Raw genomic sequence first — 15,700 nt, 5'->3', positions numbered from 1 at the left:
AGGATGCCCATATCGGATTCAAGTTGCTTGCCGGGCTATGCTGTATATTGCCGAACCTCTGGCATCCTTCACAAGACCGGGAAATCTTGGATGCGTCTGCCTGCAAAGTGGGCCACCAGTATCCTAACAGCAACACCCTTCGGACCAGACTCATAGACCCTCCATGGTTTCCACAACATCCCTCGTGCACTTTCTGCAATACATATTCGGTTTCCCCTTCCCCCAAACATTTGAGCAAAGGGCCCTGGTAGGAACGCCTATACAGGCTTCCTCCCAAGATAGAAACCTGGCTGCCTGTCTTCGTATGATCCGGGCTCGTCCTTTGTCCTCCGGGAGATTCCCCTGAGTTAGGTACTTGACAATCGGAGCCTTCCATGTGTTTTCTTGGAGGACCGGCTCCCAGGCTTCTATGGCAGCCACCGTTTCCCTTTGCATAAGGGATTCTCTACTATCACCTTCCCCAGCGGCCGCTCTTTTAGCCAAGGCATCTGCTTCCATATTTTCTTCCTGGGGTATCTGCTCTATACTCCAAGTGTTGAAACTGGCCCCGAGCTCTTCAATCATCTTACAATATTTTATCAATTTCTCCTCTCGGGTACAGAAGGTTTTGTTTACTTGCTGAACAACCAACTGAGAGTCAGAATAAATTATGATATGACTTACCCCGAATTCCCGAGCTCGTTGCATCCCAGCTATCACAGCCTCGTATTCAGCTTCGTTGTTGGAGGCCTGGAATTCTAGCTTCACGGCTATCTCAATCTTCTCTTGGGCAGGTGAGATCAGGATGATCCCCACACCACTACCTCCAACACCACTTGCTCCATCTACAAAAACCCTCCATACTTCCTCTTGGCCAAAAGTGGCCACCTCTGTCAAAAAATCAGATAAAGCCTGGGCTTTGATGGCCTTACGCGGCTGGTACTCAATATCATACTCTCCCAATTCCACCGACCATTTCACGAGCCTCCCCGAGGCATCTGGGTGAGTCATAATGCGCCCCAGGAGGCTATTAGTAAGAACAGTTACCGGGTGAGACAAGAAATAAGGTCTCAATTTCCGGGTCGTTATTACTAGAGCCAAGACCATCTTCTCAATCTCCGTATATCTAACTTCCGCCCCCTTCAAAGCATGGCTGACGTAGTACACAGGCCTCTGATCTCCCTTTTCCTCTTTTATCAAGACAGTGCTGACCGCCTTTTCTGTATGGACAGATATATCCACAATCGTTCCCCTAGTTCCGGCTTAACCAAGATAGGCAAGCTAGCCAGATGCTCCTTCAACTCCTGAAAGGCCTGCTCGCATTGCTCAGTCCAGCCAAACCTCTGGGCTTTACGCAACACTTGGAAAAAATGATAGCTGCGATGAGCTGATCGAGCTATAAACCGAGCCAGGGCTGTAATCCGGCCGGTTAATCGTTGTACCTCCTTAATAGATGTTGGTGAAGGCATTTCCCGCAACAGCTTCACTTTTTCAGGGTTGACTTCTATCCCACGTTCAGTTACCATGAACCCCAGAAACTTGCCACTTTTCACCTCAAACATACACTTGGTCGGGTTCAATTTGATCCCATACCGCCGAACTATCGCAAAGGTTTCCTTCAAGTTGGGTAAGAAACTATCCCGGGTCCTGTACTTCACCAATATATCATCCACATATACCTCCACATTTCGACCCATCTGTTCCCGGAACACTCTGTCCATCATCCGCTGATACGTAGCTCCTGCATTTTTCAAACCAAATGGCATCACTACGTAGCAGAAAGTACCTCCCGAGGTGACAAAGTTGACTTTGTCTTGATCTTACAGGGCTAAAGGAATTTGATGATAGCCCTGATATGCATCCATGAATCTCAGCAACTCACACCCGAATGTGGAGTCCACCAACTGGTCAATTTGGGGTAAAGGATAGCAATCCTTGGGACAGGCTTTATTTAAATCCCGGAAATCCACACACATTCTCCACTTTCCAGTAGCCTTTGGTACTAGCACTACATTGGACAACCAAGTAGGAAATTGTATTTCCTTGATGTGCCCGGCCCGCAATAGCTCTTGAACCTGCTCCGCTATTACTTTATCCTTCTCGGCCCCAAAATGCCTCTTCTTTTGTAAGACAGGTCGGGAACCCGGGCTGATGTTTAGTTTGTGTTCTGCTACCTGAGATGAAACTCCCACCAAATCATCCTGAGCCCAGGCGAACACATCCTTATTCTGAATGAGGCAGCCTCTCAATGCTTCAATCAACCATGCATCTAAATCCCGGGCTATTTTAACAGACTTCCCTGTTTGCCCGAGCTCTATCTCTACCTCTTCATACTCGCTTTTAGATTCCTCCACAGAACAGACTTCTCTTCCCCCCAGGGCTTCTTCCTTTCCATTATGTCTTGCCCTCTTGTAATCTATCTTCACTGTCTCGGCATAGCATTTTCGAGAGGAAGGCTGATCTCCTCGGACTTCTCCGACCTTATCTCCCACTGGGAATTTGATCTTTTGATGGTAAGCTGAGGCTACGGCTTTGAAAGAGTTCATAATCGGCCTACCCAAGATGACATTATAGGAAGAAGGTGCTTCCACTAATGTGAATCTTGTCATGACCGTCCTCTTCTCATCTCCTGATACCAAGGTGATGGGCAGCAACATTTCCCCTTGGGGTTGGACGGTGTGCCCGGCAAAATCATACAAGGCGGTTTTTACCGGGCTCAACTCATAACCCTGAAAATCCATCTGCTAGAATGCTTTTTGAAAAAGGACATTTACTGAGCTTCCCGAGTCAACGAACACCCTTCGAACATCATAATTGACGATCTGAGCTTGTATAAGCAAGGCGTCATTATGTGGTAAGTTTACTCCCTCCAGGTCTTGGGGTCCAAATGTGATGATTGGCCCCGCATCCTGCCTTCCTTCCTCCACCCCTAAACTTTCCATTTGACTCCAGGCCTTCCTAGCCCGGTTGGAATCTCCGTCCGTAGATCCTTCCGATATCATGTTAATGATACCTTTGGTTGGCCCGTCTCCAGATGTTTTGTCTTTTTTTGCATGATCCATTTCTTATTTCCCTTTTTCCCGAGAGCTGGTGGCATTCCGGGGAGGAATCGATGTCTGTGACCCCCGAAGCCAAGGCACGCTTCGGGGCTTTTTTGGGACCGGCCTACCATCTCTAACATAAGGCAGTTGGTGTCTTTGCTGCAGAGTTCGGCACTCACTGGTGTCATGAGTGCACTCTTGATGAAGTGCACAGTACTTCCAGAGCTTCTCCTCAGAAACAGGGGCCTGCGTGTCCACCCTTTCTTCACACATATGAACAGCCTTATCTCGGGTCCCTCGGTGCGGAGCATACCGGGACAATCGCCCCATGTGATCATGGTTCTCTCTACTTCTTCCTTGTTCCCGGCCTCCCTCCCGCCGGGCCACCTCCTTTTTCTGCCTCTGAGCTTCCTCCATGTTAATGTATTTTTCAGCCCGAGCCAGCAAATCTTCGAAGGTCCGGGGTGCTTTTTTCACTAGTGATTTGAAAAATTTCCCTTCCCGAAGACCTTGAGTGAAAGCCGTGATCTTGGTCTCCTGGGCACAAGTCGAGACCTTCAAAGCAATTTTGTTAAACCTTTTGATATAGGTTAGTAGAGACTCCTCTCCTGAATGCTTTGCTTCAAAGAGGCTATAGGCAGTTTTCCTATACCTCTTGCTACTGCCGAAGTGCTGCAAAAACACTTGCTTGAATTCTGCAAAGGATTGAACACTCTGGGGCTCCAACTTCTCAAACCATCTTTGGGCAGAATCCACCAAAGTGGTTAGGAAGACTTTGCATTTGATCTTATCTCCATAGAAATGTAACATGGCTACATTTTCAAACCGAGCCAGGTGCTCCTCTGGGTCTGTGCTCCCATCGTACTCCCGGATTTTTGCCGACTTGTAATTCAGTGGCAAGGGTTCCTCTATCACCTCCTGTGAAAAAGGGCAACCCGGAATTTTGATAGGGCAAGCCATTTTGTAACCCCCCCCCCTCCTCCAACTTCTGTACCTTCCTCCTGAGTTCATGAAACTCATCCGCCATGGATGGGTGTATTGAGTGCATCCAAGAGCTTTCTTCTTCTTCTCCTTCTCGAACCTGGGCAGTAGGGTTTGATTACCCTGATTCCCTTCTTCCTCCACTGTTATGTCCTTTGATTGTGGCTGCTTTGCAGCTATCAACGACTTCCGTATCACATCTTGAACATATGATTCGAACTGCTCCACGGGAATGGTAATATTCCATCCTGGCTGGTGGTCTCCAGGTGATGTTTGATCATGAGAAGCCATATCTACGTCTATAGAACAAGCTTTCTCATAAACGGCACCAATGATGATGGTTTTGTAAAACCAGGGCCCGGACTATCAGGGTAGTGAAGTGGGCCTGACGTGGTGACCGGGCTAATGGAGGTAATATATGAGTTGTCCTTCCTTAATCAATATGATCTGCACACCAAGGAAGGGAATAAAAAGCACGTTAGTGGAGCGCCAGAGGGGTTTCCGGCGGGGCCACTCCGATGCTTAAGTTAGACTTAAAAATAGAGTGGGCTTTTTAGAGAAATGAGTATAGTGCTTTGGAAGTTTAGATGAACATACCTCTACAAATATCTGTGACCATGTATTTATAGGCCTTGGAGTGAGAGTATCACTCCGCAATTCCAGGATAGTGGCCACGATCTGAATCGTGGGTGCGGTAGTTGCCCACGTTCGCCTGTCACGTACGATGAACCCGGAAAGCTCGGGTTTATGATAATCGTGGGGATCATGCCCCTAAAACACGGGCCTTATCTAAGTCCTGCATACCTGGTTCCCCGGGCTCTTGAGGCTCCTCGCCTGCCTTAATACGGCCCTGCCACTCCGGGGCATTCGTGGCCCTGCCCCCCTGGCTTACCGGGACATCACTCTCTTATACAATTTTTTCTAAAAAGATTTATTTATTTATTCAAATAATTAAATTTTGTGAGCACGTGAAAACTACTTGCGATAATACTAACATATGTGTGTGTAGAGTCTATAGCATACACACAACGGAACTAGAAATTTTATTTAGGGAAACACAAATGCACAATTCATATAAAATCACAAAATTATGGATTATATCATCTTATTAACAAACAAAAACGTTAAATCATCATCATCAATTTATAATAATTCATGGTAGAATCATTTGATAATTTTAAGCTTTTTTTTCAATATTTACCCCTGGTATGAGTGTGTAACTTGTAATTGACATTTATATAAGCTATGTCATTTTATTAAATAAATATTAAATGTATTATAATAATTTGATATTTAAAAAAATAACAATTGAAAAGGCCTTGCTAGGGATGTAAATGAGACGAACAGTTCGGGTCTCGACTCGTTAAAAGCTCGTTCGAGCTCGTTTAATGAGGCTCGTTAAGGCAAACGAACCAAGCTCGAGCTTTACAATATTCGGCTCGTTAGCTCTTGAACATGCTCGTTAACAAGCTCGTAAGTCATCTCTTAGACGAAAAAATAATAGTATTGATATTTAATTTATAAATTTACACTTTACTTATGAAAAATATTGAAAAATCTATAAAAATTAATTTATTAGAAAATTACAAATTTTAATAATAATATTATAATTTTTCAAATATATAATTTAAATTTTAATTAATTTAATGAATATTTAAATTTATAGTTTAAATATATTAAGCCCGTTTAGGCTCGATAAAAGCTTGAATAAGCTCCTGAGCCATGAATATATTCGTTAAATAAGCTCAGGCTCGGCTCGTTTATAAATGAACCGAGCTTAAACATTCAAAAGCTCGGGCTCGGCTCAGCTCGAGTCGGCTCGTTTACATCCCCTAGTCCTTGCTCCAGAGTCCCGACCCTTCCACTCCTACACGGGCTACATATATATATACATATATATTGGATATATTATTTTGGTTCTCTTGGAGACAAATAACTTTGTCAATGTTGTCATAACTCATATATCATGACCTAACACAATGATTTTGCTTTTCTGTACTAACCGTATACTGTATACATTTAAATTTTTATTCAAATTTAATTTCGCACTTTTTCGCAAATTTCATGATTTTTCCTTTTAAATATTCAAATTTAATTACACATTCAGTGTATTTAGTTTTTTAAAAAAATAATCATATAATCTAAAAATTTATATTTTTTTACTTTATATTTATTCATTTGTACACCAAGAGTACCTTTATATTTATATATATAAATACACGTTTTCTTTTTCTTTTTAAAACAAACCAGTTGAAAATACACATAACACATGCATACAGAGCAAGTGTATTTGTTAAAATAAATAACACATCGAACATGCGGTATTTGAAATTTAATAATTATGAGTGAAGATAAACTGAATAAAAACTTTATAGAAGACACAATACATCCAATTATCGTTATTATTTTATTTTATTTGTGATGCTTTGGTATCGTGAACTTAAAGTTTACGTTTAGTTGTTTTGATATAATTGTGTGGATAAATAACATACTAAATTATTAAAATATTTCAATACGACGTGTAATAAAATAAAATAGATAATTATAGACTAAATTTGGGATAACTTAATAAGTTATTATTTTATCTTTTTTAATGATAATGAAAATAGATAAAAGAAAGGTATCATCGATACTATTGTATTAATTTTGTTTCGATTATTAGATTGATGTGACAAATAATCAATTATTTAATTGATGTATGATGATGATAAACAATTTAGGATTCAAAAAATCTTAAATACTAACGTACTTAACATAGATTAGGATTAAGCCTTCGTGTCATATATAATATTTTGTTTGAATTTCACGGCTCACATGTTTTACCATTTCAGTTTGTTGACCTTTTTGGTAGAAAATAGGTTCATTTAATTGAAATTGTACATAAATGTTTTACTAGTAAACTTTTGATTTCGTATATCAAAACAAGAAATACAGGCGCGCGAATCATTAATTGAAGCTAGTAGAAAGATGCACACGCAAATGTGTGTGCAAAAACAATGATCAAATCAAATAATTTTTATGAAAGAAAATGGCGTGAAAAAGAGAGATAATTTGTTTGTTCAATTTTGATTTTTGAATTTTAAATTTTAAGTTAAACGTGATTACGTTAAAGGATGTGTATTATTATGACCATTTTTGCCTAGAGATAATATGAAGTGGAGTGTGATTTTTTAAGGTATACTGGTCATTTGATTTTGGTGTAAGCAAGTCGGACAAAATCGGTTTTTATGTGGGACTGAAGTTTTATAAGATAATAAATATTATAGTAAAATGTACAAATTTAAAGTACCAACCTAACCAAATTAGGTGTGTAACTATAATTCTCCGGTACAAACCATTAAAATTAAGTATGAGTCGATACAGAATTACGGATATATGTAATTGAAATTATGGTACAAATACGCATTTCATGTACCGAATGACTCAACACATTGATAATTTTTGGGGTACAAAATCTAGTGACAATTTTTTATATTGAAAAAATATATATTTTTGTGGTAATATATAGAATTACAAACGTGGGTATATATACAACATTCAGATCAAATCACAAATTTACCAATTAATAGTATCAATGGACTCACATTGGGTATATGATCAACTATGGTTTCCGAACCTTTGAGCTTAGGGAGTTAAAATCAAAGACCGGAGAGTTTAAACTATATTTTTATGATATGGAGATTGAATTTTATTTTTGTTCATAGACAGAGAATGAAGCGTACAATTAATTCAGCAATCAATACATAATTAAAATATTGTTTGTAAACTTTGAAAATAAACGATTATGAAATTTTTCTTAACTAAAAGAATTCAATCCATGCACCAAAATACAAACACATATATGATGTGTTGTCGACTGTATAAGATCAAATAAAAAATGAGATAAACGATAGATTCAAAGCATTGTTTTGAACTTAAATAATGTTTTAATATGTTGTATATCGATTTGTATTGCGCAGAGGTGACATACTGTCACGCCCCGAGTTCTATGGCATGAACATTGGCAGTGTTCTTGTAATATACAATTTAACTAAATTTTCAAAGAACACTAAGCCTGAAAATAAACGAGATTTATTTTCCAAAACAAAACAGAATGTCTGACAATTTCTTAACAAATGATTTCAGCAACTAATTTATTTCAAACCATTTAAAAGAACGATTATTTAGAAATTTAAATAAAATGTTTCAAACTAAACAACAAGAAGAAAAACAGCAACTATGCACTCCAAGTCATTCACCAACCCCAAAATTCAGCAGACTCTTGATCCTTAATTGTATCCTCGTCTGAAAGAGATATACATATGAGTGATACTGCTTAAAACATTCACAATAATTACGAGTTCAAAATTTCACACATATTATCTGGCTTAACTCCCCAGATTGGATCATAATGTCTGGCTTAACTCCTCAGACTGGATCATGAGTATCTGGCTTAACTCCCCAGATTGGATCATAAATATCTGGCTTAACTCCCCAGATTGGATCATAATTTCTGGCTTAACTTCCCAGACTGGATCATAAGTTTATAACATCAAAATTAAGATCATAAAGATATCAATAGAATACTTGACTACTTACGATTTTCTACTTGGTGACGAAGTTTACTTGACTGCAAGAGGGCTCGGCCGGAATCCTCCCAAGTGAGACTTCACGATCATACTAATAAAGAGATAGAACGATAGAGAAAAGTTTTTCAGCTAATTATTTTTCTTACGTTCTCGTTAATCACAATGCTGGAAGAAAATAGTTTTAAATACCTAATAAGGTATTGGACCGGGGTGACATTTGGGCCTGAGGATGTGGGCCTCACATCCCTCTCTCCTTAAAAGAAGTTTCGTCCTCGAAACTTGGCTTCGTGAAATCCTGAAAGAGATATGGGTAATGTTGATGCATCTTCTCTTCTAGCTCCCACGTGGCTTCTCGAGCAGTATGGTTCGACCATTGAACTTTGACGTACGGAATTATTCTTGTTCTTAGTACTTGATCCTTGGTGTCCACAATTCGAATTGGGACTTCTTCGTAAACTAGATTTTCCTTTAGGTGCCCTTCGCTTACTAAGGTTTCCGCCTCCAGTATATGATGTGGATCCGGCACATAATTTCTTAATTGTGATACGTGGAAAACATTATGAACCCTTGAGAGATTGGAAGGTAAAGACAATCGATATGCAAGTGTACCGACCTTGTTTAGTATTTCAAAAGGGCCCACGTATCTCGGACTCAACTTTTCGGTCTTGTCAAATCTTGAGACTCCTCTCATTGGTGAAACCTTTAGGTATGATTTTTCGCCAACTTGAAAATCCATGGGTCGTCTCTTCATGTCAGCCCAACTCTTTTGTCGATCCTGGGCTATTTTAAGACGTTCTTTGATAATTGTAACTTTTTCTATGGTGGCTTGGATCAATTCAGGCCCAGTCATCGCTTTTTCTCCAACCTCATCCCAGTAAAGAGGTGACCGACACCTTCGTCCATACAAAGCCTTATAAGGTGCCATGCAAATGCTACTGTGATAGCTATTATTATAGGCGAATTCAATAAGGGGTAGGTTCCGGCTCCAGTTAACATTGAAATCTAGTGCACACGCTCTCAACATATCTTTCAATGTCTGAATGGTCCTTTCAGTCTGTCCGTCCGTCTGAGGATGGTAGGAAGTGCTCAGCTCTTCCAAAATTTTGCTGCGAACCTTGGATCTCTATCAGATAAGATGCTAACTGGGACGCCATGAAATCTAACAATATTGTCTAGGTAAATTGATGCTAGCTTTTCAAGATTGTAATTCATGCGTACGGGTAGGAAGTGGGCAGATTTTGTCAATCTATCCACCACTACCCATATGGCATCATGCCCCTAATTGACCTTAGGTAATCCTACCACAAAATCCATGAATATATGTTCCCATTTCCATTGTGGGATTGTTAGAGGTTGTAGGAGTCCTCCTGGTCTCTGATGTTCTGCTTTGACCTGCTGACATACCAAACATCGTGCAACAAATTCTGCGACATCTTTCTTCATACCATTCCACCAAAAGTTTTGCTTCAAGTCCTTGTACATCTTAGTACTTCCAGGGTGTACTGAAAATTTGGACTTGTGTGCAATTGACATTACTTCTCGTCGAAGGCCCTCTTTATCTGGTACACATAACCTTCCTTTCATCCATACTATCCCATCATCATCTACACAAAAGTCAGGACTCTTCCCGATCTTTACCTGTTCCTTCAATTTGATCAGATTTGGGTCAGTGCTTTGACTTACTTTGATGGTTTCTCTTAAACAGGGTGTCACCATTATGGATGTGAGGATTAATTTTTCTGCGTTCTTTCTACTCAAAGCATCTGCTACTTTGTTGACCTTCCTCGGATGATAGTTGATTGTTAGATCATAATCTTTTAGCAGTTCCATCCATCTTCTTTGTCTCATGTTGAGCTCTTTCTGGGTGAACAAATACTTTAAGCTCTGATGGTCTGTGAAAACGTCGCACTTTGCTCCATAAAGGTAGTGTCTCCAAATTTTAAGGGCAAAGACCACTTCTGCCAATTCTAGATCATGAGTAGTGTAATTTTGCTCATAAGTCTTCAGTTGTCTTGATGTGTACGCTATTACTCTCCCATCTTGCATGAGTACACACCCGAGTCCCTGTTTGGACGCATCGTTGTATACAGTGAAACCTTTATTTCTTGAGGGTAAAACCAAAACTGAGGCTGATGCCAGCCGTTGCTTCAATGACTCAATGTCCGTTCACATGCTTCATTTCATTCGAATTTGGAATTCTTCTGTGTAAGTTTAGTAAGAGGTACAGCAATAGAAGAAAATCCTTCAACGAATTTTCGATAGTAACCTGCCAATCCCAAGAAGTTTCGGATTTCGGTTACTGTCGTCGGCCTTGGCCACTCCAGCATAGCCTCAAATTTCTTTGGGTCTACAGTCACGCCGCCTTCAGAAACAATGTGGCCCAAGAAAGCGACACTCTTCAACCAAAATTCACATTTTTTAAATTTAGCATAGCGTTCTTTCTCTCTCAGGGATTGGAGTATGGTCTGAAGGTGTATTTCATGTTCTTGTGTGCTAGGAGAGTATACTAGTATATCATCAATGAATATGACCACGAATTTATCCAAGAAAGGTCTGAACACCCGATTCATGAGGTCCATAAAGGTTGTCGGGGCATTTGTCAACCCAAATGACATCACTAAGAATTCGTAATGACCGTACCTAGTTCGAAATGCTGTTTTTGAAACATCTTCTGCCTTTACTTTTAATTGATGGTAGCCCGACCTTAGATCTAGTTTGGAGAATACCTTGGCTCCCTTCAGTTGGTCAAACAAGTCATCTATTCTGGGCAATGGATACTTGTTCTTACTCGTGATTTTGTTCAATTCTCGGTAATCGATGCATAACCTCAGACTACCATCCTTTTTCTTCACAAATAAGACGGGAGCCCCCCATGGTGAAGAACTAGGTCGGATCTGTTTCTTGTCAAGCAATTCCTGGAGTTGTTCCTTGAGTTCTTTCATTTCTACTGGGGCCATGCGATAGGGTGCCTTGGATATATGAGCGGCGTCAGGAACGAGATTTATCTCAAATTTGATTTCTCGATCGGGCATTGAGCCTGGCAACTCCTCAGGGAAAACATCAGGAAATTCTCGCACTATCGGAATGTCATCAAGTTTTACCTCCTTATCCTCTTTAACTTCAGTGATGAAGGCTAGGAAAGTTTCATTCCCTTCCCTCATCATCTTCCATGCCCTTGAAGCAGAGAGAATAACTTTCTCTTTGGATTTCTGTTTACGTATGTTTCCTTGATACATGACTTCGGTATGATTTGACAGCTTCATTGTCACATTCTTACCCCTACAGTCTACCATGGCGTGGTTCTTTGCTAGCCAATCCATCCCCAATATGGCATCAAATCCCGTCATATTGAGCTGAATCAGATTGGCGCTGAGTTTGCATCATTTTAGGTCAATCTCACACTCTCGATAGAGAGTGTAGGACACCAAAGTTTTTCCTCCCGGGGTTGAAACTTTGTAAGGTTCAGACAATAACTCACTTTTCAATCTTAGATTCTTAGCAAAATGCTTTGATATGAATGAATGGGTAGCACCACAATCAAATAATACATAGCAGGTAAGTGTTTAATAAGAATGGTACCTGCCACCACATCATTTGAAATGTCAGCCTCCTCTTCTGTCATCGCAAATACTTGGGCATTGGTGCCAGCCTTATTCTCCTTATTGCCAAAAGAGGTTGGAGTGTTATCCTTTACTTCTGGGTTGGGGCACTGGTTCATGCGATGTCCAAACTATCCACACCGAAAACATGCCCCCACCGGGTATCGGCACTCTCCATCATGTTTCTTCTTGCACTTTGGGCAATCTTTGGCTTCTAACTTGTACTGAAGTGGTGCTTGCCCACGATACTGGCTACTTGAAGTTGGCTTCTTGAAATTTTGATTTTGATTGAAGTTATACAAAGGTCGTTTGAGCTTATTCTCTTCATCTCTCCTTTTTTTGCCTGCCTCCGCACGGATAGCTGCTCCTATTAAGTCTTCAAAATTGTTTGGCTCAAAGACGGCTAGTGCAGACTGAATACGGTTAGACAGACCTTTGGTGAAACGGTGTATTTTTAGCGTCTCATCAGCCATAACAGTAGGTAAATATGTTCCCAATGAGTGAAATTTGGACACATAATCCACCACCGTCATTTCAGGCGTCTGCTTCAAGTTCTTGAACTCTAATAGCCTTTGCATTTCACTGAGTTGGGAAGTAGTGTTTCAGGAAAGCTCCCCGAAACCTTGGCCAGGTTATGGGTCCCATCTGTGCCATCGGAGGCGAGACTCCTTCCCACCATTTGGCAGATTCACCAGTAAGGAAAGGAGTGGATACTTCAACGCTAATATCATGGGGAACTTCCATTAGTCGTAAATTGGTCTCCATTTCCTTCATCCACTTCTGTGCGGTTTCGGGATCGGAACCTCCTTCGAAATTTGGGACTCGTGCCTTTTTAAGTGCTTCATAATGATACTTAGTCCCTTGAGGTGGTGGAGGTGGCGGCTGATTTGATCCAGGTGCGTTTCTCAAGCCGTGTAAGGTCGTTGATACTACTGTTGCTATTGCCATGAGATCCTCACGACTAAGTCTCCCAGGGTGATGATTGCGCTGGTCCTCGCCTTCCTCCTCACTATCGCGAGGATTGGCATAGCAAGGGTTGCAGTTGTTACGGGGTGGTCTGCCCGCCATGTCCTGCCAGGAGTACAATTAGCTAAGATTGATTATAAAAATTCAGGAGTAGGTTTAGTTATTAACATGTAATAAAGCCATACAAATGAGAATTAGATCATGAAATAACGAATAAAAGTTTTACTAAGAAGCAAGATAACAATACTGAAAACCATTGTTTTGACATCACCAATCCTAAAATATAAAAAAAAAAAATTCAACCACCACTCCTAATAAAATACTAAAACTCCAAATAGATAATATTAGTAATTGTACGGTTGCCACTAGTTCTCATCACTTTTATTTCCTGGGTCCTCAGTTGGTGCCTCTTCTTGGTCCTCTTCAGCTGGAGACTCGTAATCTGGGTCTTCTTCTGGTTCCTCTTCTTCCTCCAAATCAATTGGTTGTTGTGGTAACTCTTGCTCGTCTAGTCGGTGTTGCAGGGCGGCTATCTGGCGCGTGAGTACTGCAATGGTATTACGGTGATCTGTTAAAATCCTATCGGCGTCTCTTCAATAGCGATCATACTCGCCTTGCATCAAGGCGGTCTGCCTTCTCTCCTCGTCGCACCTGACAACTAACTCCTGATGGGTAGCTCAAACTTCTCGGCTAGGTAGTGTGCAAAGCGCCCCACGTCTCGTCGATGATGGTCGATTTCGTCCATGTTTACGTCGGGCTTGCTCCAGGTTTTCTTGAAAAGTACGATTCTCCCTCATCCAAATTCGTAGAGCTTGCTCGAGGGCGAGGATATGGGACTGGGAACGAGTAGTTGGCATTTCCTATTTTAACAAGATACATCAGAGGACGAAATTAAAGTTAGTAAGGTGCATGGAGTTTGAACTAAAAGCCCGACCAGGATGTTTGTAAAATTTTATTTATTTACGTGAATTTTTTTATTAATATATATAAATAATTAATTAAATAGTTTTAAATAATTAAATACTTAATTTAATTATTGGTTTATTCCATTCACTTCAAAGTATTTCTTGAATAATACAAAATTGATTAATTAACATGATTAGTTACTTACGAAAGAAAGATAAGAAAAGGAAAAGAAAAGAAAGACAGACGAAAAAAATCCTTCTGTTCAAGCTCATAATTTATTTATTATTATTATTATTATTATTATTATTATTATTATTATTAACATTAATATTATTATTATATATTATTTTTTAAAAAACTAAATCAGTAAAGATAAATTCGATTAATTCATTATCCATTCAATGGTTAATCGATATAGATTTTATTTTATTTAATCTGCAAAGATTTGGTTAGTTTGAACAGCACATCCCTATCCTGATCTTCTAAACTTCCATATCTAAACAACCACTACGCAATCTTATCCCCAAAATCACGAAAATAATATTAATTGATTATGCATTAAGTTACCATTACGTTTGTTATAACAAAAAAAATAATAATAATGAAACTCTACAAAATCAAATCTTAACAGCTCACAACTTATCCAAGATTCTTTTTCCCATCAAGATCGTGAACTTATGCTTTGATACCACTAAAATGTCATACCCCGAGTTGTATGGCATGAACATTGGCAGTGTTCTTGTGATATACAATTTAACTAAATTTTCAAAGAACACTAAGCCTAAAAATAAACGATATTTATTTCCAAAAACAAAACAGAATGTCTGACAATTTCTTAACAAATGATTTTAGCAACTAACTTATTTCAAACCATTTAAAAGAACGATTATTTAAAAATTTAAATAAAATGTTTCAAACTAAACAAGAAGAAGAAAAACAGCAACTATGCACTCCAAGTCATTCACCAACCCCAAAATTCAGCAGACTCTTGATCCTCAATTGTATCCTCATCTGAAAGAAATATACATATGAGTGATACTGCTTAAAACATTCACAATAATTACGAGTTCAAAATTTCACACATATTGTCTGGCTGAACTCCCCAGATTAGATCATAATGTCTGGCTTAACTCCCTAGACTGGATCATGAGTATCTGGCTTAACTTTCCAGATTGGATCATAAATATTTGGCTTAACTACCCAGATTGGATCATAATGTCTGGCTTAACTCTCCAGACTGGATCATAAGTTTATAACATCAAAATTAAGATCATAAAGATATCAATAGAATACTCGACTACTTACGATTTTCTACTTGGTGACGAAGTTTACTTGACTGCAAGAGGGCTCGGCCGGAATCCTCCCAAGTGAGACTTCACGATCGTACTAATAAAGAGATAGAACGATAGAGAAAAGTTTTTCAGCTAAATTTTTCTTACGTTCTCTTTAATCACAATGCTGAAAGAAAATAGTTTTAAATACCTAATAAGGTATTGGACCGTGGTGACATTTGGGCCTGAGGACGTGGGCCTCACACATATTGTACTGTATCTAGAGCTGGCATACCGTACTGAAATACCGAATTTTGGCATATCGTACCGAAATTTTTTCGATATACAGACATTTTTTTGGTATCTATACGATATCAATATAGATTTTT

At 39.5% G+C, this 15,700-nt stretch overlaps 1 protein-coding gene and 1 long non-coding RNA gene across 2 annotated transcripts; both read right to left on the bottom strand.

Moving 5' to 3' along the window:
* Nucleotides 1–1,799: 1,799 nt before the first annotated feature.
* Nucleotides 1,800–3,041, bottom strand: LOC140878118 (uncharacterized). The gene is made up of 2 exons (XM_073281724.1): nucleotides 2,754–3,041; nucleotides 1,800–2,708 (listed from the first exon to the last, which is right to left on the bottom strand). Exons 1-2 carry the CDS (start codon nucleotides 3,039–3,041, stop codon nucleotides 1,800–1,802), a joined length of 1,197 nt encoding a protein of 398 aa, XP_073137825.1.
* A 10,838-nt stretch (nucleotides 3,042–13,879) lies between these two features.
* LOC140879746 (uncharacterized) lies at nucleotides 13,880–15,474 on the bottom strand. The gene is made up of 3 exons (XR_012149500.1): nucleotides 15,346–15,474; nucleotides 15,010–15,051; nucleotides 13,880–13,994 (listed from the first exon to the last, which is right to left on the bottom strand). It is a non-coding gene; the product is annotated as an uncharacterized lncRNA (long non-coding RNA).
* Between the last annotated feature and the right edge of the window lie 226 nt (nucleotides 15,475–15,700).

The sequence above is a fragment of the Henckelia pumila genome, chromosome 2 (assembly GCF_033568475.1).
Source record: "Henckelia pumila isolate YLH828 chromosome 2, ASM3356847v2, whole genome shotgun sequence".
NCBI lineage: Eukaryota > Viridiplantae > Streptophyta > Magnoliopsida > Lamiales > Gesneriaceae > Henckelia > Henckelia pumila.
The sequence above is the reverse complement of the archived record's forward strand: the minus strand, read 5'-3'. Positions and strand labels throughout refer to the sequence as shown.

Coding starts and splice junctions, on each gene's coding strand:
- LOC140878118 (XM_073281724.1), bottom strand. CDS start 3,041: ATGGATCATGCAAAAAAAGACAAAACATCTGGAGACGGGCCAACCAAA. Junction 2,709..2,753: donor TCGTTGACTCGGGAAGCTCA/GTAAATGTCCTT, acceptor ATGGATTTTCAG/GGTTATGAGTTGAGCCCGGT.